The 22,618-nt window shown below is 50.3% G+C and overlaps 1 protein-coding gene across 5 annotated transcripts; it reads right to left on the bottom strand.

Moving 5' to 3' along the window:
• Window positions 1–120: 120 nt before the first annotated feature.
• On the bottom strand, window positions 121–22,428 carry OCRL (OCRL inositol polyphosphate-5-phosphatase). 5 transcript variants are annotated; one of them, XR_008749636.1, is made up of 24 exons: window positions 22,079–22,308; window positions 21,330–21,409; window positions 20,409–20,447; window positions 19,818–19,928; window positions 19,604–19,699; window positions 19,072–19,192; window positions 18,825–18,986; window positions 18,166–18,267; window positions 17,592–17,706; window positions 15,389–15,505; window positions 15,052–15,239; window positions 13,411–13,522; window positions 12,204–12,313; window positions 11,076–11,211; window positions 10,025–10,135; window positions 9,558–9,723; window positions 9,126–9,361; window positions 5,924–5,947; window positions 3,777–3,896; window positions 3,467–3,551; window positions 2,618–2,745; window positions 1,704–1,815; window positions 1,398–1,598; window positions 121–1,269 (listed from the first exon to the last, which is right to left on the bottom strand). XR_008749636.1 is itself a non-coding variant. In XM_055817788.1 (24 exons), the coding sequence occupies exons 1-24, from the start codon at window positions 22,291–22,293 to the stop codon at window positions 1,474–1,476; spliced, it is 2,706 nt and encodes a 901-aa protein (XP_055673763.1). In that variant the 5' UTR covers window positions 22,294–22,428; the 3' UTR covers window positions 1,273–1,473. The 5 variants fall into 5 exon arrangements, 4 of the variants coding, with proteins under 4 accessions (XP_055673763.1, XP_055673762.1, XP_055673764.1 ...); XM_055817788.1 differs by lacking the exon at window positions 121–1,269 and having other exon boundaries at window positions 1,273–1,598; window positions 19,818–19,925; window positions 22,079–22,158; window positions 22,261–22,428; XM_055817787.1 differs by lacking the exon at window positions 121–1,269 and having other exon boundaries at window positions 1,273–1,598; window positions 22,079–22,158; window positions 22,261–22,422.
• Between the last annotated feature and the right edge of the window lie 190 nt (window positions 22,429–22,618).

The raw sequence follows: 22,618 nt of genomic DNA on the forward strand, positions 1-22,618 counted from the left end.
GGCAGCAGCCACCCCCAGGCCGCACAGCGCAGAGCTACGTGAGGGATGGCAGGCTCGGTGCGAGCACCCAGTGCAGCCCTGCAAAACCTTGCACAACAGAGTTTTATTTGGAACAAACGGTTTCCCAATAAATTATGTAATTTAAAAATTTTAAAGACAAGAAAAAGAGCCACAAGGTAGGGGTGCCCCCAGCAGCTCAGCCAGTGCACGGGGACCACACAGCCAGACGGACAGCTGTGGGCTGAGCAACGGCACTGGCGGGGGCTCTGGGATCTGCGGCCCTCCCCTCCGGCAGCAGCCTCCCTCAGCCGAGGCCACGCAGTCCCTGGCCCAAGCAGGCAGGACTCTGCTTAGTGTTTCACTGGGACAGGCCTCCCTCTTGCACCCACAAGTTGCCAGGCCCCAGGGTGTCCCCTTCCCAGCTGTCTGTGACCCTGGCACTACAGCACCCACGCATAGCCCCCAGCTGCTCCTCTGGACCTCGAGGTGGATTTCTGGCTCCTTTCCCCCCTCCCCTTCTGCCTCCAGCCTGTACTCTTTGGACAAGGGGGAGGACAGTATCCACCACCACCCCGGTTCCCCAACCCGAGTCCTACCCCTGTGGCTCTGCAAGCAGGGCTGGGAGGGACAGGGGCTGTGTCCTGCTCCATGCCTTGCCCAGGGACAGCCCTGGAGAAGCTCACTGCCTGACCCAGGCCCCTCCAAGCCACCCAAGATCCTGTGTCCCAGAAGGAAGCTGGGGCACAGGGGAAGGGAGAGAGAGGAGAGCAAGGCCAAGGTGGCAGTGGCAGAAGGCTGGGAGTGCTGGGAGAGAGCTGCGTGCCAGACACTGCACCCCGTGAGGGAGGGGAGAGGGCAATACCCTGCTGAAGGGAAGAGGCCAAACGTCCAGGTAACTTTCCTGGGTCAGCCACGGTCCCGCTTTCGTAGCACAGTGAGGGGTTGGCCAGGTCTGCTGCATGGCTGAAGGTGCCCAACGCCAGCCCAGGGCAGAGCACGGGGCTCTCACCAGTACAGTCAGCACACACCAGCACGCATACTTTGCACCTGCAGGGACGCAGCCTACGGGCTGAGTGCCAGCCAGCCATGCCATGGCCTTCAAGAGCACTGACAGTCTCCACCCTTCCCCACAGTGACTCCAGGCAGATGGGGGTGCAAAGAAGCATGACTTGGGGAACTGGTGACACTGCCATGGGAACATCAAGCTGCTGGCACAGTGCTTGGGTATCAACAGATCCACCCAGCTCCCAAGGAGAAAGCAGGAGGCTCCTGTCAAAGATGGCAGTGCAATGAGTGTGCAGGTCCTCTGCAGCGTAGGGTACAGCGCTGGGAAGGAGAGGGGAACACATCCCTTCCAACTGTAAACACAGCACTTGGAGTAGCTTAGAGCCTTTTACCCTCTGGAGCTGTCAGAGGCCTGGCCTCCGCGCAAGGCTGGCAGCACAGGCCTCCGCTTTGGCACACAGGCAGGAGTCACTCCTCATCCCCGGCAAGCAGGAAGCTATAGAGGAAGTTGATGGCACGCTGGCGGTCCTGCTGAGTCTGCTTTGCCACCAGATTGGGTGGAGGGCGCAGGAGGAGGCTGGAGAACAAGGCGGCTGCAGAGGTACAAAAATTAAGTTACTGGTCAGGAATGGAGGCCTTGAAAGGGACCAGGAAGGCATTACGTTTCAGTGAGCGCAGCAGAGAAATGACACACTTACCGATCATGGCGACGCTGACGTTGTTGTCTTCAGAGTATCTGAGCAGCTCTCGGAGGAATGACATTAGGTACCGAAACACGCTACGATGGCAACGAGGCAGCTGAAAAATCACCTGCAAAGGGAACAGGAAGCTCTCCCAGCTCACATCGCTGCAGCCTGGACACACCGTGGCAGTCTGGACTCCAGATGGGCAGCCTTCCCCCTTCCACTACCTTGAGCCACTGCATCACTACTGGCATGAGCCACAGACCCAGAAAGCAAGCAATGAGCCACCAGCTGTAGCCTATGTAGCCTAGTACTGATGGCACTCACGGGCTTTGGCTCCTGGTAGCACTGCCTCTAGGGTAACTGTGTCACCAGGCAAAAACTACCGCTGCCCTGGGGCTGCTTCCCGCTCATCTCCAGTCAGATCCCAGCTCTCACCCCCATGAACTGCACAGCAGCAGCACAGAGACCAAGACAAGAGGTTTCTGATGCACGTACTGAAAACGTGCCCCCAAACTTCCTCCTCGGCCCAAGGACATGCTTGGCCTTGCTTGCTGCCCCACCGGCTATTTTTAAGAGCCGCTCATTGCCCTTATGGGAAGCACAGGAACTGCAGCTCTGAGCAAGTGCTTAAGCCCCCAAGACCTGCGGAGGCTCTTCCACTCCCCAGGGCTGCTATTCCCTGTGTGCTCCACCACGACAGCCAGGAGACGATGCAGTGCCAACCTCAGGACAGGAAAGCACTGCCACAGTACCCAGGTCATCCTGCCCACTGCAAAGAACCTCCGAGTGCCTGATCCCAAAGCCTCCTCACCAGCTCACGGGAAAGGAGCAGGACTCAGCAAGCTGCAGGACCAAGGCAGAGCTCACTGCAGGGAGAGCTGCCCTGACCCCGCAGCGAGCGGACAAGCACAGAGGCAGCGCCGCACCTGTCGGCATAGCCGGCTGTTGTATGACCAGTCAAGGCACCGCTGGTACAGCTCGTAGCAGATCACTGGCTCTGGCAGAGCCTCCAGGAAGATGAGAAGTGCTTCAGCCACGGAGTGGTTACTGCCCGCTGGACCGGTAGGAATCAAGGGACATGCTGAGCAGATGGACCACCTCCCTCTCCAGACTACTACCTACCTCTCCTCCTTCCCAGCTGCCTAGTCTCTGCTTCCTCCTTGCAGGTCTTGGAAGTTCCCTGTTTGCTTAACTGCCCCCTGACATCAAAGCCCTCCTCCTCTTCCTCCATTGTCCCCCATCCATGGAAAATCCTGTCCCATCCACCCTCCACTATGTTTGCCCACGCTCTAACCCAGGGGCCCTCAAACTTTTGAACCAGGGGGCCGGCGCGTGGATGAAGTGGCAGGCAGTCATCTGTGGCTGCTTGTTTCCCTGCCCCCAACCACTGCTGGGGTGGGGCGGGGGGGGTCTGTAAATACCGGGGGCCGCATTGAGGACCCTGGGAGGCTGTATCCAGCCCACAGGCCGTAGTTTGAGGACCCCTGCTCTAGCCCCACAGAAATCCTCAGCTCCATTAGCCCTTTCTCCAGATCATGCCCCCCAGCACTCAGCCTCACCAGCTCTTGTGCTTGGCACAGCCTCGAAGAGGCTTCCAGAGCCCCAGCCCCCTGGCTGCTTTAGCCAACATAGGTTAAGCTTCAAGAGGTTATCTCTGGGGGGACAGAGGGGAGGCAATCCCCCTGTAGGGACCCTGCCACCTTGAGGTCACAGAGCTCTCCCTGCAGAGCTGAGAACCAGCAGGCTCCTGGGAAAGTCAGGCGCAGAAAGGATACGGATTGTCTCAGGGATATTGGTGTCCAGGCAGTCAATAATCTGTTCCAACTCTTCTTGCATGCCCGGAGTCTGGAACAGGTCCTCCTGCCAAAACCAGCACAGGGATGGACAAAGTCATCTTCCTCACAGAGGCTGAGGCACATAGTGACAGTGGGGTGAAAACTGGTACCCCCAGCCCAGTGTCTCAAGCACAGGGGATAACCCCTGCCCTGTAAATACCAAACTGGAGTTGATCTCCAAGTGTGAGTGATGAATTGGGTTACCAAGCCCTCGAGAGCCTCCCGGCATGGCGCAGGCCCTCTCCCTCACCTGGTGGCAGGCATGCTTGAACAAGTGGTCCACCAAGAGCCAGATCTCCTTCGGGATCTGCAGTGGCATCTCACTTGTGTCCTCGCTGTCCAGGGAGCCCATCTGTAGAATGGATTTCTCCTGGTGGCAAAGAGCACAGGGGGTTTCAGGGAAACCTCAGTCCCTCTGGAAGGGCGTTGGTAAAGAAAGCTTGGAGAGGGGAAGGAGCAGGACCCAGGACTCCTCTGGCCCTTACTTGCTTTTACAGCAGCAAGCCATCATTCTGTAGGTCCCAGCTCCACTCCCTTCCGCTGCCCCACAGAACAACCTGCCTGCTCCACCATGACACCAAGACGGTCAAGTTTTCCCACTTACTCGTGCAAAGCAGCTGATGAGCTCAACTGCTTAGAAATTTCCATCACACCAATCTTTAATGGGATTGATGTTTTTTCCTTGATTTTACTCTTATTTTATGATCGCTCGTGACCCTGTTTGCTCCCAAGGAAGAAGCCATGCACAGCTCTCCTGAAGCATATCCAGCAGAAGCACCCAGAAGAGACCAGCATAAACAGGAACAAAACCCGAGGACACCAGCAGAGAGGAGCACCACGAGCCAAGCGCAAAGGACTTTGTTTCAGCTGTCAGCTTACACAACAACTGCGATTGCTGTCCCTCTGCAGCACATAGAATCACTCACAGCTAGCCAGGGCTGGGTTCGGCATCCCGCTGCACACCCAGACACCTGAGGTTGGCACAAGCCCCGCCAGCACAGGCAATAGCCACGTCTGCCACACAGCACAGCTCTGCCCCACACACCACTAGATTTTACCCAGCCAGCAGATGCTAGGTCACAGCTACACATCTGCCTTACTCATCTCCAAGCACACAGGCAAGATTCGGAAGCAGCATGTTAGCCAAGCCTGTTACGGCTTTCCTCTAAGAGGGACGAAATAAAAGCTGCAGAAGGGCTCTTCAACAGAAACTCCCCACACCAGGGCATCGCGGCACCAGGGCTGAGCACCAGAGCAGCGCTTCACTCTGCCAGGCTGCCCTTGGCGTAACTTGGAGAGCTGGGGAGACCCCCGAGGCAGGGGAGCCCGACTGCTTAGAGCAGAGGAAGAGGGTCCCGGCTCCTCAGGGCAGAGGAGGAGGATGAGGAGCCGGCGGCTGCGGCGCTGGGCCTTCGGTTTTCCTTGTGCATTGGCCGGGCCCCGAGCGCCCTCTCCTGCCATGTGCCAGGAAGGGAAGGCAAGTCTGCATCCTCTGCGGGAAGGGAGATGCTCTGCAAAAGAATGTTCCCAGAAGGCAAGCACCAAACTCCTCCCTTGTCCTCGGCTAGAGAGCTTTATCTGGTTCAGCATCCGAGTTCAAGCTCCTCTTGGAGAGCGGACATCCATTCCCTCTCCTGTTTCACCCTGCACTGACAGCCTGGAGGGGGACAAGTCACCCAGCCCGGGAAGCCTGAACAGAGTCCGCTCAAACGCGTTAACAGATGTCTGAGCCAAGCGCAGGGAGAGCAGGAAAAATGCTGCCACACACACACACGCACCCCAGCGTCTCCCACTTGCTCTTTCAATGACTTGCTTGGCCCCCAGCACAGAGCACAAGTGCAAAGGCAAGCAGCAATCCTGCTCAGGCATCAGTGGCTGCATGAGCCGGCAGCCCAAACTCTGCTGCTCAAGGAAGTGGAGAAACGTCTGTCTCCTCTATGAGGCCCTCGCTCAGCCTCCATCAGGACATAACAACATGGAAAGAGCACAAGACTTCAGTTTTCTAATTCAGCCTTCTCCCCACGTGTCTGAAGGGGGTGCTATGGTGAATCCCACCTTATGTGCATGGTTAAAGCTAATTCAGATATGTTAAAGGCTGCCAATCTTTTCTGGAAATATCTATCATTGCTGCCAGGATCAGGAGAGTATTTTTTCCCCAAAGCGAATTTGGTAAGCTTTAAGCAGCTCGGTTGGGCTGGCCCCATCTTGGCTACAGGGTCACTTTTGTGCTCCTACATGTTCTCATCCAGCCCACAGCTGTGCTAAGAGGCTTTGCTGGAACAAGCGCTCCCTCTGCACCCACCTCCCCTTCCCTCTTCAGCAGAAAACAAGGGGAAAACTCATTCTTTACACACAAGTCACTAAGAAACAGACTTCCCCAGCAATTGCTTGCATTACCTTTTCTAAGAAGCTGTCTTCTCCCTGAGAGCAGTGGGAAAGAGAGAAGAGGGAAAAGTATCGTTAAGAGAGAGAATGCACTCTCAGATTAGGCAGAAACCTAATTTGCATTACAAGAACCCACTGAATGCTAGGTCCCTCACACATTTTGCTGACATGGCCAAAGTGAAACCTGTGGTGAGAGATTTGCCTGCCAATTAGCAAAAATCCTGCTCACATGATGCACAACCTTGTCAGGATTTCTGCAAACTCCTCAAATGGGCCTTGCAGCACCACTGTTCACTATCCAGCAGGACAGTTAGGCCATAGGCAGAGGTGTCTGCCAGGAAGAATTTTCCCTTCTTGAATCCTTCTGGTCAGAAATAAATATCCCTGTATTATTTCAGCCATCTTCCCTTGTGACCAGGGCAGAGATAAAACATTCACTAGGCTAAATCCGTATTTCTGAGTGTGGCAGCTGTGGAGCTAACAGGCCCCCTAAGCAGCTTTGTGTATAGTCAGGGAAATGAGTGTTTGTGCTCAAAACCCCAGGCTGCTCGTCTGTCTCAACCTAATAGCATTAACACACTGCAAGGAGGAGCATACCAAAGCCCCCTCCAGGCTGCGTGTCCAGTCCCTCAGGCGATCCTGAACCACAGCATCCGTTTTCCAGCGCAGCACAGGCTGGCAGCACTAAGATAGTGCTTAGTGGAGTCCGCAGGAGGAAACAGAAGCAGGTTGCTCAAGCTGAGTTTTGGCAGATCGACCTTTAAAGGGTGGGAGCATTCAAGAACTGAGCTGGAAACATAGCTGCAGCTGCCACTGCGCAGGGCAGGCCTGGGAGGGAGCAGCATCTCAGGCTCCCCTGTGGCTTCTGCAGCGCCTGCTTCCTTTGGAGGCTCACCGAGTTTTAACACAGCCACAACAGACCAGCCTTTTGCAGAGAACAGCTTGCTTCAAACATGAGATGGCGCAGGTTCTTCTTCCAAGGCATAGGGGGAGGGACCACAGTCACAGGTTTGGGATGCCAGATAGCCATGCTGCACAGGAGAGAGGCTCGTTTCATAACTGGGTGAGTCATCTCAACAGTCTCACTACCACCTACCTGACTGCTTGCCTTGCTGTTCACCTCTCTTCCTGTAGCATTGGGCACAATTAGCTCCATGAGACTAACCTGCTCCTGACAGAGATTCTTCAAGAGGCTTTTTAAAGCCCACAGTAGGATTCCAAGAAAAACCAGGATGAGACACTGATACTGAAATCCCAAAGGTGAGATGCTCAAGTGTCAGCAGCTTCTCCCAGGAGAACTAGGAGAGCCATTTCCAAAGAAGCTCCCACCTACACTTTGCTATCCTGCATCAAATGGCCTCTCAGACCGTTACCGACCTGCATTTTCCAGACCCCACTCTGCTGAACACAGATACAGTCAAGCCAGGCTGAAAAAAATCCTTGATGAAGTGAATGACAAGCCCTAACACTGCATAAGTGCAGGAGGGAAAACGGTTTTTAATACACAAACATACTGCCTTCCTTGCACACAGTCTAAACATCAGCTAAAGCCATGTCACTGGACCAAACACTTCTGGGCTGCAGAGTAGGCACCATGTGCACCACTCTCCCTTGCAGGAAGCACTCAGCTTGTCCTGCCTCCCAAGAACTTCTCAACTCACAGGTATGATCAAAACTAAAAGACCTCAAACAGCTTTATAATCTAAGTGACTGAATTTTGCTTTGGGCCGTTAAACACATTGGATTCCTTGAGTTCTGGTAACATGTTCCCATTGAAGTACTGCTGTCACACTGACCGCACTGACACATGAGACTGTTCCTTTGCTGCAGATACTGGGACAGGGTGCTCTCCTCCAATTGTTTTGCTTCCTGCGCTTCTATACGTTTCGCTGAATAACAGAAGAAGGAAACCCACAGGTAAAGGAAGCAGAAGAAGCCTCAAAGTACACTTAGAAAAGTAAATAATAGCGTGTGTCTGTAAGGGCAGAAGCTAAGAGTCTAGGCACAAGTTCCTATCTATCAAGCAGGAAGTCAGTGCTGAGCACTGAGCAGGAAAACGCAGGTGGAAAAGCCACAAAGACCGACATAATGCTCCAGACCAAGTTTGACACACTTCTAGAACGAGGCTGACTTTCAGTCGAATCCTTAAAAGTACGAGGAGCCAGAGGCCTGGATTAGCTGCTTGAATTGAAGAGGCAAACATGTATCTTGCCACCTGGATTCTGCTTAGCCTGATCTTATGATTACAAAATCAAATTTCTGGTATAAAAGCGGCCTTTCTGAATGTTGGGCCTGTGAGAAAAGTAGACAAAACAAAAGGTGGGAACTGGAAGAGGCAGCAAGAGGCGTGGTGCAACTGCTAAAGGGAAGACAAAGAAGTGGAAGCAGATGGGAGTGGAATCTGTCAAATCTACAGATGTGAAAAAACAGCAGCTCACTGGACAAAAAAAAAAAAAAAAAAAAAAGCATGTTAGGATGAGACTGCAAGATATGAGAAGAGAGGAAAGGTATCACATGTCAGAGAGACTAAAAGAACTAGGCTAATCTTTCAAGTGAACAAAAAAAGAAATGGCTTTTCTAGCTAAACCAGAACAGGTAAATAGACTAAACCTCCAGAACCTCACTGAAGCAAGGCCAGAAGAAATTGCTCACTGCGTCAGTGTGAGAGGAACTGGCTAGAGAGGCTGCAAGACTGGCCATTTGCTGAGCTGCACTCATCAGTACACCTAACAGCATTGAAGTTCTTTCTTCGGTCCTCCTGCTTCTGTTTGTTCCTTCCCTGGAGAAGCACAAATGCCACAAGTGTCCAGAAGGAAAAAGATCCTGGTGTCCTTGTCACTGCAGAAGCTTAGGCACCTCGAGGAAAGCATTTCAATCATTCCTCTTTGTGACACACCAGTGCCACCCAGCTGAGCCTGCCAGCACCAGCACAAGAGTAACAAAACACAAGGTGCTGGGATCACCTTTTTGTCCCACCAAACAATATTTAGAACCTGCTCAGAAACAGAGGATAAAGTACAGGCTGTCAAAAGCCATTGGTTGTGGTGGAAGGAAAAAATAAGAGCACCTCAAGCTCTGGAAAAAGTCAATCAGCTCAAAGCCAGCACAGATGACCCAAGCTGAAGGCTTGCTTTTACTCCTGCTTTTAAGAGTAAACAGAAGGGAATATGGTCTCTCCCTGTTAAGAGAGCTGCTCCAGAACGCTGTCACTCACCAGGTCAATGAGTTTCGTGACTGGAACTTCTCGGATCGGTCGCCTCATTCGGCATAAGGCCTCCAGAGAGGTGCCAAAGCAGCTGGGCAGGTAGGTCCCACTGATGGTAAGGAAATAGTCCTTCCCTCGGTCCAAGTGAAGCACAAGAATATCCTCGATTTTATCCTCACCAGAGTTCAGAAGGGTTACTGAGTCCTTACTGACATACACATCCAGGGAGATGTCTGTGCTCTCATCTGCAACAAACAGGAGCTCTCAAGAACACACAGACACTCTCCAACAGGTATGACAAGGACAAACATACAGTGGCAGGGACAAAGGCCACAAAACTGAGAAGACAGACAAGCATGATGGTGAGAAAGGCGAGACACAGGAAAGGCTGAGTGGAGATGGGGTAGAAACTACCACTGTAGAAACTATGGTAAAACTCACCTGGCTCCAAGTAACCTTCACAAGGCTCGGCCCGAAGCCATGGCTTACAGTAGTGGCTATCGTTGAGCTTTGGGATGAAGGAGAAGTGACAGGTGACCTGCCCATTATTGGTAATCTGGAACTTCTGCTTCTGCAGCTGACGGAACTTCACATTCTCAAACTCAAACTGCAGAGCAAAGAGAAAACACAAATCATGTTAGTGGCCAAGATGGGGGACACAGCTAGTACTCGGACTCTGCAGTGCCCATGACTGAGAAGTGCCCACAGAACGCAGAACGCCTAACACAAGAACTGCCAAGAAGCCAAGACAAGATGTCCCTTCTAATCCAATTCCTGATCATAAGATAATGGATACAGTTCAATTTCCTATAATCCAGTTTACTGAACCAAAGTCTTTAAAAGTAGTTCTAGCACTTCTAATGCTGCTGGGCTTGGGAAGCGCACAGCAATTCAGGTTTCATCCTCACTTCTCTCCTGCTTAGCTCCAGCGAAGGAAGAAAGTCATTCTCCATTCTGTCCATTATACGAACGATGTCTTCAAACAACTTTCGATACCTCTGCTCATCCACAACCTTTACCTGTGGAAGGTAAGAAAACAGTCAGCAAAGTTTCTGACCAGCTTCACAGGAACTGTTGATCATGAGTAAACCGCGGAAGTTAAATATTTCTCCAAGCACTTGCTATGTGCAGCTGAAAGGCAAAGAGAATCTGCTCCAAGCTGCATATGCAACTTTATGCATGTTTTACCCCTACAAATGTTAGACAAAAAGGGTCTTTCTGGCCACTGATCGCACACAACGGGGAGATTACTGGGTGTGATTTCTGTGGAACAGCATTGGCATCTCGCAGCATTATTCATGATTCGTTGGAGCAGGAGGAGAAAGGCTCTCCTTTAAGGAGACTTGAGCTATCTAGGGAGCAGGAGGTAGCAAAAATGGACATGGACTGTCTCTATACAGTAAGCTAGGAAACTAAAATCTGCTGACAGCCATTCACCACCAAAGAAGTTCAGATGTGAACCCACGTCTTGCTCTCTTAACACATCAGAAGCAACGCTGCAACAGCAAGCACAATTATTTACAGGTTTCTGCTGAGTGAAGAGAAAACAGTAGCTCATCTGTTCTAGTACTAGACATTGTGGGTTATACCCTGAAAAGCTAAGCAGCAGCATTAAGGTGGTCAATGGGAATGCCCTTCTATTTACTACATGACCGCACCTGCTTGGGTAAACTCCAGCAATCGAGCAAACGAGTGAGCATTACTGTCCCGGTGCTACACAGCTAAGGTGCTGTGTAGTTGTTGTACAGTTGTTGCTGTAAAGACCACAGCTGCCAAGTTGTTTGCTGAGCAGAGGCTGGCACCGCTGCCAAACAGCAGCACACCTACACAGTGGAGACATTTTTATTTCCTCTGCCCTCTTGCAGCAGCACTAGCAGGAGTGCCTTGACTATATAATCCATCTCCCGAAGGAATGCATGACAATATTGTGATCTTACTCTAGCATATAAAAAAAGTTACCCCGATGCGGAAAAGTGCGCTGACTGGCTTGTGGTCACTAGTCTTCAGGTCCATATGACTGCAATACCGGAGCTGATTTATGTTCCCTCCTCTCCAAAGGATTCGATCACACCATGCTGGCACACGACACTTTCCACTACAAAGAAAAACAAGTTACCAGGGAGATCCAACAATCCCAGTAAAACATCCAAGCTGTTCCTCTTCCTGGCCAGGCAGCTCCCTCCACCCCCACCACTGGTGACTGCATCAGCAGTGATGGGATGAATTCCTATCACTTCCCTCAACTTGAATACTACGTCATTTCTTCTGCTCTCTTTGCCTTGTCCTATACAGTAGCTAAAATTCCCGTCTTTTCCAGCATCAGGAAACAAAATAACCTCAAACAAGACTCGTTGCACAGCTGAAAGCCATGTGTACTGGGACCCAAGCTGCACCAGTTTCTTTTGCTGCGAGATCTTTCTGCCCACTACTATCTGATCCATCGCTTACTGTTTCCACTACAGAAAGTCTACTCAGCTATTACTATTATGTTATGAAGTCTGAACCCTGGGTTATCCTTCTCCAGATTAACGACTGTGCTGATTCATGACCACAGAGACAGTAAAATCCAACTGCTATGTGGTTTCAAACGCCTTCTTGGGAGTTTCTCCGTTTAGAGCAAGCTTCTGCAGCAGATGCATAAAAGTCTGTGGGAGGCACCAAGCAGAGATCAGCAAGCAGGAACCACTGCTGCTATCGCAGCGTAGCCACCCCTGTGGGTGTGCATGTCAGGGGACAGGATGACTCAGAGGGAGCATTTCCTTATCTCTCCAATTCTTTTTATACTGTTTGTCTGTCCCTGGTAGCAGAAAAAACCCTCTGGTGCAGGACCACTTGCGAGTTCAGGCTTTACCCACCTTCATCTATTGAAATCAGCAGCAACCAAAGTTTAAGGCATGTGCCTGGTCAACATATAGAGGGTCTGCTTATTTCAGAAAACAGGGAAAACAAAGGAGTACAAACTTGTCTGTGCACTCCAGCCATCACCATAACAGAGGTATTTCCAGCTCTAGGAAGCAGGAAATCAAGTTCTGTAAGAAAATTCTTTTTTATGTCACAGGTAAACATGTCCATTGGCAGCTGATTTACCTGGAGTCCCAGCGATCTGTTTTAGAGTCATATTTATAAGTGGGGATGAATTTAATCTCTCCCTCGGTGAAATCTGCAAATGCTTTCTTCTGAGTGCGCTGAATATTCAGCTAAACCAGAAAAAGAACACTTAAAAAAAAAAAACCCAACCAAACAATACAAACCAGCCCAAACCCCCTCACACACGGAGTGTCAGAGAGCACATCTGCAGGCAGAGGAATTGCAACTTGTGGCCATGGGATTCACCAGGCATCCCCCAGATTGCCTCTCAGACCTTATAGCTTTAACAAAAGTAAAAATTCAACACATCAGTGCAACGTTTTCTAAACAGACTGAATACAAATTGACACAGCACTGCTTACCAGACCACACAGACAGCATAAAACAATAGTTAAGGGAAATATTAATTGCTCCGCTTGTGCCAAATGCCTTCATTAGTTTTCAGGCTTAAGTATCACCATCATTAATATTTCACTGCCAATCATTTTAGCAAAGGCCTCCAGGAGTGCTGCTCTGCTGACAACATGATACTACTTTCTTTTTCTCATTTCCTCTTCTGAAGAATTTCCTAATTGTTTTCCTCACAAAAATCTAAGCTATAGTTTTTCCTGCATGAAGCTTCACAGTACAACAGAAATGAGCTACAGAACAGAATCAATCAGATTTACTGTTAAATTGTGTGTCAGAGATGATATTATGCTATTTCTGTTCATATTTCACAGGTACAATCCCTCATCTTAAAGGCACATCTGGTGCTGTCTCAGTTTTCAGTGTGTTGCAAAGAAATGCTGAGCGGGGAAGACTAGAGCACAGAATTTAGGTCAAACTGGCTGAGCAGAGAGTCTTGGCTACGAGTGCTGGTCTTGTCAATACCTCTTCCAGAACACTGATTACCGCAGCTTTTGTTGGTGTTACAAATTCCTATATTCTAGCTTGTAGTTTGTATGTAAGAAAGAACTCTGCCAACGAGATGCAAAGACACCTCTATAGTAATTGCCAGGGTCACCCAGTTAACCCCGGTATAACGTACAATCTGTTTTTGTTTAGGGGGCTGATGTCACCAGGACACCCAGAGCTGTCTAGGGTCTAGCATCTATGTCTACAGACACTTATCGCTGAGTGTCTGCCAGCTCCTCCCAAGCACAGGCACATCTTAAACCAAGATGACCTCACAAGTACAAAGCAAATGTCAGGAGAGTTCACTGACCTGGTCGTATGTCAGCAATTTCTGAAGCTCATTCTTACTGATAAGACTTTTCACTTCACTGGCATCAAGGAGACAAAGCCTGTAGTTCAGGTCTCCTAGCCAGATGACAACACTGAAAACAAAGACAAATGCGGAAAAGGAGAGCCAGTAGTTAGTATTGCAGGCGACACAGGGAAGAAGGGGCATAGGAGGATAGATGGTTGGTCGCTGTTGATTAAGGCTGAGACACATGGAAGACAAAAGGAAACATGAAAGATGGAGTGTGATAGCAGAAACTCCTAGTGGCAGCAGTAACTACAGCACTAAGTCCATCTCCTTTGGAATCCTGTGTGGGGTTGAAGACTTAGTTTAACGGGAGACATGTGAGTTTGGCTCAGTCTGAAAAAAGCCTGAGAATACCACCAACTCTCTAATGAAGTGAAACCAGTGGATCTCACCAAGCTCCATAACCTTTCAAGCTACACAAAATCCATTTAGTATTCAGGCTCTTCTTGCATACACAGGAGAGGGCAGTGGCAGAGCCTGTTAAGCAGAGCCTGCTTGTTGGCCACTTAGGCAGGCTGACGTGCATTTATCTGCATGCTCAGACCTCATGTGATACCATGGTTTTACCGGTTTGTTTTCCACTGCTTTTCTTTCAATCAGATCAGGCTACTACTGTATTATCTACCCAGCAAAGACTGACTGATGCAGAACTGGCAAAAGTAGAGTTAGGTTCCTGTTGAGTTTATGACCTCCAGAATGTTAGTTACTGTCCTATCTCACTCATCAGCACCTGCTCTTAGTCTGTTCCTCTCTGGGTTTTCAAACAGACCTACAGCCTTCTTATTACCAGCAGCTAAAGAAACACTTGTGGTATTCACTCATTACTCTATAAAGGTTTCATTTAAAGATTAAGATCTAACCCCCTCTTCTAGTATAAAAGCTCTTCCTGTTTATAGTCAAACCTCAAAATTTCCATTAGTGGATTATCAAGGATAATCTAATATTTGAAGTTTTTTCTGTTCCAATCCGCTCTGCATTCCATTTTCAGTTTTTAAATGGGTTAAATATTAACTACAAAAGCATTAATCATTTGTATCTGTTTAAGAAAACAATTCATATGGTTGGTTGTACATGTTTGATTTGGATTATTCAGCACCACTGTCACCTCATTAAAAAAAAAATAAATAAAAGTATTGCCTGTATATCATCCAACAAATTAAAAAAGAAAATGAAACAGCAATTGCAAGCACTTGCTATTCAAAAAAGCCTAAACAGCATAGCCTCTGCTCACCTACTATCCCTTCTCTTCTCCTACTCATACTCCTGTTTCCCCATCACAACCACACCCCACCCCCCTCAGTTTCTTCAAGCCCTGTAACATTCAGCCATCGACTCAGGAATGGTGCCCGCTGAAATGGAAGTATTAAACACAACATGCAAGGAAAGGGCCATTACAGACAAATTGCACAAGTCACTGCAGTGAGGTGACCACGTAGTTTGAATGCAGGAGCTCTAGCACACCAAAGGCCTTGGCACTTTCAGTTATATTTTTAAGCCTGAAAACTTATCTGCATGAAATCTCCCATTGCTGTGATTCTGACTCACTTTGGATTATTCACTACCACTTCAAAAGGGAAAACATCAAAATAAACTTACTCATGTTTCATGATGTTGAGCTGAGGTAGACTATCATCAGGGGTTACAAAACCCATCCGAGCACAGATATCCTTATAATCCTGATTTCGCCGCTCAAAGTCCTCCACATGAGCAGCGAGGTGGGAATTGACAATGCAGAAGGTTGTGTTGTGGAACACGAACCTCACTGCCACACCACCCTTGTTGCCCTGGGGAGAGCAGGTATTGGTAGTCGTTAGTGAAGGCAGCAGGCGAGGCACCCAGGAAAAGACAGGGACAGCAGACAGGTAAATAAAACCAGACTCTGCTGCTCCTTGCATGGATACATGGAAGCAACAAATTGGCCTTGGTAACTCACCATCTTTCCCATGATTCCTGTGCCCACAGACTCCGTCATGATATCTCTAATATTGCCTAGCTGATCCTTCTTAGCAAATATGAGCAACATCATCCCAACTAGACGGACCATTTGCACCTGCAAAAATAAAAGGGATCCCGATGTCTCAGAAAGGCAATGGAAATAGTTTTGATTTGCCTGCCCCACCTGATGTTCTGCTTCTCTGGCTCTCCCTGTCCCTCATTTTATTTTGTACTCAACCCCTGCTTGCAACATTACCCAAAGGACCTCCTGTCCAAAAGCAAGGTTCTAGAGCAGGGGTCCTCAAACTATGGCCCGCGGGCCGGATACGGCCCCCCAGGTTCCTCAGTCCAGTCCCTGGTATTTACAGACCCCCCCCACCGGGGGTTGGGGGCAGGGAAACCAAGCAGCCGCAGATGACTGCCTGCCACTTCATCTGCGCGCCGGCCCCCTGGTTAAAAAGTTTGAGGATCCCTGGGTTAGAGGACAATCTGTCATCCACCAACAGCCAGCAGCTGTTCTGAGCTCACAACATTTCCCACTCTGGTGCTTTCCTACAAACAGGGCTGTCTTGCAAGGCAAGGGAAACTTGATAAACATGTAGCAGATCTGTTTGTGATGTCTCAGCCTTTCACACCAAGTTGTGCTCTATCAGCAAAACAACCAGAGGAAGATACCGAGTGCTCTAGTTGGGCATGTCACAGAGAGGCGCTGGCTACAGCTGTCGCTGAGGGCTGCAGGTCCAGCTGGGAGTTGATGCTCACCTTTGCTTACTCTGAACTACAGCGGAGCCTGTGACACACACGAAAGGGGAATATACAGAAAAGGTCTTCTTTCCTGAGGCAAACGTGCCTGACACACAGGGTATCAAAAAGCAGCCATCTCCGAGCTATAAAGGTTTCCTTTCCAGAAACACTTGTTTTCTAATGCAAAGCCCCTTTCTGGAGCTAAGAAGTTCTCCTCTGCTGCAGAGCTCAGCCCACAGGTGTTAACACAGTGCTGATGTGCACTGTCCCAGCAGCGATCTTGGGTCTGCCGCTGATTCTTTTACACATGCTAAGCCAGTGCACCTCCCAGTTCATGATCTCCCTGCACCTTCAGAACAGTGGGGTCACAACTTTGAAAGCCAGCGACAAGGCCTCATCTTCTTGAGCGCAGTCTACACGCTCACTTTAGAGGCATAAAAACGTTAAGATGTGTTGGGATTCAGTCTGTGTAGTGAGGGAAGAAGCTGAAATCAGAGAATTCAACTGGAAGAGCCCAAGCGCTCAGTCTACTCTGCAAGAGTGGAATTTGTACGCAACCACAAGTTTTATCTACATTTCAGTCACTTCCACCCGCCTGCGGCCATATCCTGTTCTCTCCCTTTCACAAGGGTGGGAGAAATTCACATGAAACTCAAGTAAAGCACAGGGACAGGCCTCTCAACAGTTCAGGTCATGACCCCTGGCTCCCTCTTGATGCATCTCAGTTCAGCAAGGTGCTGTTTTCCTGCTGTGATTACCTGTAACACATGCCACTGAGCTGAACTCAATGCAGGTAGGACAGGGGTGTGACAGGGGTGAGCGCATGGGCTAAGGAGGAAGGAGAAACCAGTTAATGTATTTAGGGCTGGTATCTACAGCTGAAAGGTTTGCTACGGCAGAGATCAACAACAGCTCACTCTACACCAGCCAGAATAAAGTCCTCCTGCCACAACTGAAGCAATTCTGTCTCAAGGTAGCAGCTTCTGTTAGATTTCACTTCATAAATCATCCCATCCCTTCAAGGAAGAGCTATTAATTTAATTTACCTGTTCAAGACACACCTTGCTTCTATAATACAAGGGTGAGAGGTAACACAGAAAAAGAATTTGAACCCACTGTTATGATTCTATTGAGCATACTACTTCCCTGACACCTACCTTGTGTATTTTGTAAAGTCATTTTGATGCCCATCTTTCTAAATTTCTACTTCAAAGTACAATATCCTCCTATAACTGCGGGGCAGAAATAGGCTCTCCACATTTAAACTGTCATACTTGGCACAGGCATGGGTACACACATGCCAAGTATACATCCCTGGTTTCTCTAATCATCACCCTTTGGGTCAGGTGAGGAAAGTGGAAGCCTCTTCTTTTCCTCCCAAACTTTCAAAGTTTTCTCTTTTCCTCCCAATCATGCCAACTGTATGACAAGACCCCACAACACTGAACAGAACTCACTTTCTTATACTTAGCCTGAGGGTGCAGGGACTTCTCCACGGCCGCCAGCCATTCTTGCTCCTTTGCAGAATCAAAGTAAAAAAAAGCCTCCGTGCTGAGGTCCAGCTCCTGGAACCTAAAAAGCCAAGCCAACTTAGCACATCCCGCCTCTCCTACAGACCATCTTCTTTCTACAGGAAGGTCCAATATGAAACCTCTAGCAACGGCTCTTCTTGGAAGAGAAGCTCCTTATTCCCACTTGCTAAATAAAGCAGTAGAACTTCATCACAGTGCCTCTGACACCCTACTGCAATACACTCCAGCAACCATCTCTCTGAGAAGTATTACTTTAGGTGGAGGATAACCAGAGAGCTCTGCAGATGCCTGAAGGAAAATCTATTTTGTTATGTCATACCAGCCTTATTTAACTCTGCCCCATCCAAATGGCTCCTTCCCCTCAGACAGCTTTTCTGAGACATAGCTCAGCTTTGTGGAACCTCTGAGAATGTGATAGGAACTTAAAACAAATACAGCCCACCAGCATCCAACAAGAAATCCAGCACCTTAATTAAAATATGAGGTCCTTGCTACTAACCCAATGCAATAGAAGTCTGGAGGCTCTGTGTCACACACCAGCCAGGGTTCCAAGCTGCTGTCTGGAGACTGCCCATTCACATTCCACGTTCCCACAAAAAATCTACAACACAAAAGCAGCTGAATTGTTAGAAAACACAGTAAGAACTGCATCAGCCCAATCTCTCCAGCACATGCAGAGCAACACGCAGGTTGGGAGCCAGCACAACATACAAGCTGTCCGTGTGCAGGGCCATGCCAGCTATGGGGTCACTGAAACTTCTAGGCTTGGCTCATTTTCAGTGACAAGCATCTCAAGGATTTTGCAGAATGTTACAAAACTAAATACATTTCACCACTGGGGCCAGCAAACATGTGGCTCTTTTAACATCATGTCATGTGGGGCAATGCTAAGACATGGCTGCCTTTATCCTCTTTCTGTCCAATTGCTTCAGTCTTACTTGAGGGTCAAGAGATCTGACACACACAGGGGAAACGATGCAAAAAGGAGAAGCTACACCGCAGGCACTTACTGACTTTCAGTCTGCACTGGTCCTTAGCTACCCAAGCTGGCTGCACATCAGCAGCTCTCAGATTTCAAATGTGGGCTAGATACGAGTTCACAGAAGAGATTAAACAGCTTTGTCTCTGTGCACACTGTTCCTCAGTCACAGCTCTAACCTGAAGTTGTGAAGGTTGACGTATGCCTTCTCTCTCTTGGCAAGCACGTGTTTGATGAGGCCTTCTCTTTGTCCCGACTGGGTGCTGGGCAAAAACATTTTGCGCATAGTGTTGGTCACTTTTGGCTGGTCTTTTGATGTACCTTCTCTCTCTCGGTGAAATCTAGGAAGGAAGCAAAAGCAGCATTAAAACGGTTCTGCTGTCTAGGAAGAGAAGGAAAAGGGAACAGAACCACCATGTTACTTACTGCCTACTTGGAGGCACAGGAGGAGGTGGGGGTTCCCGGCGAGATCCCGTTTGGTGGTTTTGCATGTTTCTCTTCTCTTCTAGGCTTAAGGTGTTGAAGTCATCGTCAAAGCCCAGAGCTCCTATAATGACAAAAACAAGCACAGTCCCTGAGAAACAATTAAAACAGCACAGATCACGAAGGAAAAAATATAACTCCACAGAAAGCGAAAAAGCAAACGACAATAGCAATATATCAACTCTGATGACTCAGGGAATGAGAGAAAGGGGTACCAACGACAAGTCAAGGCAGAAGGGAGCTTAACATGCACAAACCAAGGCACTAGGCAGAAGACAGCACTCAAGAAGGAACAAATGGTCCAGGGCAGCAGATCCAAGGACAAAGATGTTTTATTTTATGCAACGTGATGTGAAGTGAGCAAACGGGGCAAAGGCCAGACTGCCAAGCGCAGGGTGAGACAGAGCTCCCTACCCCTGAGTGCCCCATTGCCATACAGGCCACCAGCACACAAAGGTGACAATCAGGTCAGTACCTGAAGAAGAGGCCTGCAATAGACCTGGGAGGTTCTTCTCTACCTGATGCCAGCTGGTTGAGTCCTTAGGTTCAGAAAGAGAAGCTTTCAGGTGGGCTGGGGGAAAAAAAAAAAAGTTGGCCCTGTCAGAAACTGCTGGCAGTCAGAGGATTGGCCCTGTCAGAAACTGCTGGCAGTCAGAGGATTTCATGAACACAACTATAACTCTGCTTACCTTCCTGTATGCTGTGCACTTCTGAAAGGAATCCTAAGCAATGCTCCTCATCAGGGATTTCAAAGAGCCGCTCTGCTGTCTCATCACCTTGTATCCGGACCTTACAGCCTGCTTCAGGCACAAACACAGACTCACAGAGTCAGCCAAGGCTGGTTTGCAGATATTATGCCCCGAGAGTGACCAGGCTTTCACGGTATCCCTTGAGCTCATCAATGAAAGCCAACTTCCAGCTATTGTTTCCAATGGAAACTGGCACCTAAGCTAGTTTCCCTATGCTTCTGAGATATGCCCCCCTGCCTGAGGTACCATCAGTCATGTTTTCCTGATTTTAGGAATACTTCTCCCTGCTGCAATCTCGCAGTTTAACCAATTGCCAACACTTCAATCTGGGCATTTAAGACCATGTCTATCATGACCACTGACTCTCTGAAAGAGCCAGACAACATTAGAGGAAACACAATCCCTGCTTGACTAAAAGGCAAACACAAAGTATGGAGTTTATGAAGATAAAATAAGCATGTGTCAGTGCCCAATGGGCAGCCTGCTTCCTGAAAGGAGCTTTAGCCATGCAACTGCAGTTACAAAACTTACTGTTTGTAGCTATATCAATCAGCAGAGTTTCTTCCGCCTCTAGAAAAAAAGAGAAAAACGGATCAAGAGAGTTCACACTGAATGTTGCAGTAATTGAGTACTAAGAAAAGCGTGCTGCCTGCTACTAACCACAAGAGAGTCCTAACAAAAGAACAAATGGCTTTAATTTACATCTGTACTATTAATAATGGCTCTGGCAGAAAGAACAGTCATATCTGGACAGCTTGGATGGCCATTTCCCACAGTCAAAGTGTCACAGGGAAACTCCCAACATTTGGAGTTCTCACACACCTGGATGGTATGTTCCATGTTAGTGTAGCTACTTTAGGAAAGGCCAACCTGAAAACGAACTGCAGAGCTTGTCTACACAGCAAAAACAATGAGCAGAACCACACTTCATTACGTAGAAGGCTATAAGCTAATCCAGGAAAAAGTGCTTTTATTCCTGAACAAGCATTTGCCCCAGGGACATACATTGCTATTTAAATTCTTCTAAGACAAGGCCTGAAACTCGTTCCCATTCCACAGGTAGCTGTTCGGACCTGACAGTTTGCCAGACTTTACAGAAGTTTTGATCTAAACATGCAGGAATCAGACTAAAGCTCCCAGCGCTGCCGTGATGGAGAAGACAGACATCAGCAGACACATGCTGAAGACGCTGGCTCTGCAGGATGCCAAGCCCACCACTCATCTGAACCAGTCAAGTTCTTCACAACTGTATGCTGACAGGGAAAGATTACCCACTCAGATGAGGAAGAAGCAGGTTTCCATAAACTGTGAGTTTTAGTTTCATGGGGAAGCATTCAATCTATATGGGTGCTCAGGAGGCAGGTTAAGAAACACCACTAGTTTCAGCATTTGCCAGTAAACAGCAGTGGATTCCTGCCACCACAAGAGAGCCCACTCTAGGAGAGCTGGTACCTTGTATGCATTTAAAGCGGCTGTTGATGGGAATATAATCCGAAACAGAGTTTTCTTTCTCCTGTGAATGGATAACTACCCTGGAGATAGAAAAAAGACTTGTAAAAAACCACAGAAGTAATTCCCTCCTCGTATACCGACAAACATTGACATAGTCACCAGAGCTGTATTTACAAAGAAACGCAGTGTTTGATTCTTACTGCTGCACTGCTGGGACAGGAGAAGAGGAAGGGAAAAACCAGCTTGGAGCCACACCGGGTGTGGGTGCGTGCGGTGAGAAAGGCCACAGGCCAGTCGGCATTAGGGCAGCAGAAGCTCTGGCTCCTCGGGGAGACCCTGAGGAGCCGGGAAGGGCGCGGGCAGCGCGGCTGGAAGGCGAGCCCCTCATCGCCCTGCCTGCTGCCGCGGGGACCCGGGGAAGACCTGGCCGCCGCCCCCCGCAGCTGCGGGGTCCCCCGAGGCCGTGGCAGCGGCGGTGACCAGCTCGGTGCCGGCTGGGCGACGCGGGGTGCGGCGGGGGCGGCGAGACTGACAGGAGCCGTCCCCGGACGAGGAGCCGGCAGCGGCAGCCCTGACTCACCGGCACAAGCGGCCGGCCCAGCCGGGGGAGCGGCGCCGCCGCCCGCGGACACCCGGAGCCGAGCCGGGCCCTCGCGTCCCGCTACCGGGCCGAGCGGGCCAGGCCCAGGCTGCGCCGGCGGCAGCACCCCGACGCCCCACTATGGGCCCCGCCGCGGCCCGGCACTCACCCGTAGCGGCCGCTCCGCCGGCCCAGGCTGAGCACGCACGGCTCCCGCCGCCCAGCCCGCACCTCCGTGCCGGCAACGCTCTGCACCGCAGCTAAGGAAACCGCCGCCGACTGCCCGCCTCCCCGCCACCCGCCCAGCCCCCCCCGGCTCCCCCCGGCTCCGGGCAGAGTCCCGGCGGATACAAGGAGGCCCCAGGCCGCGGCGGGCGGCTCCATGGCGGCGCCTCGGTCTCCCGGCGACTTCGCGCTGCTCACCGGCGTGGCGCAGAGCGGCGCCCGCCCACCGGCCACACCGCCCCCTGCCGGCGGGCGGACTGCCCCACCCGCGCCTGCCGCGGAGCGGGGCGTGCCGAGGGGCGCCCCCGGGGGGGCACCCTCGCGCGGACGAGCGGGACTGCGAGCCCGGCTGAGCCCGACAGGCTGCGGGCAGGCTCCCCACGGGCTGCCGCGGTCCCCCGTGTGCCCCCCCCGGCTCCCACGGGACGCGGCGCGGCCCGCCCCGCGCTGTCAGCTCGCTCCCACGCCCCGCCCACCCGCGGAG

Source organism: Falco peregrinus, chromosome 13, assembly GCF_023634155.1.
Source record: "Falco peregrinus isolate bFalPer1 chromosome 13, bFalPer1.pri, whole genome shotgun sequence".
In the NCBI taxonomy this organism is placed as follows: Eukaryota; Metazoa; Chordata; class Aves; order Falconiformes; family Falconidae; genus Falco; species Falco peregrinus.

Coding starts and splice junctions, on each gene's coding strand:
- OCRL (XM_055817786.1), bottom strand. CDS start 22,293: ATGGAGCCGCCCGCCGCGGCCTGGGGCCTCCTTGTATCCGCCGGGACT. Junction 17,707..18,165: donor CCAGACTTCTATTGCATTGG/GTTAGTAGCAAG, acceptor TTGGCTTTTTAG/GTTCCAGGAGCTGGACCTCA. Junction 1,816..2,617: donor ACAGCCGGCTATGCCGACAG/GTGCGGCGCTGC, acceptor TTCCCTTTGCAG/GTGATTTTTCAGCTGCCTCG.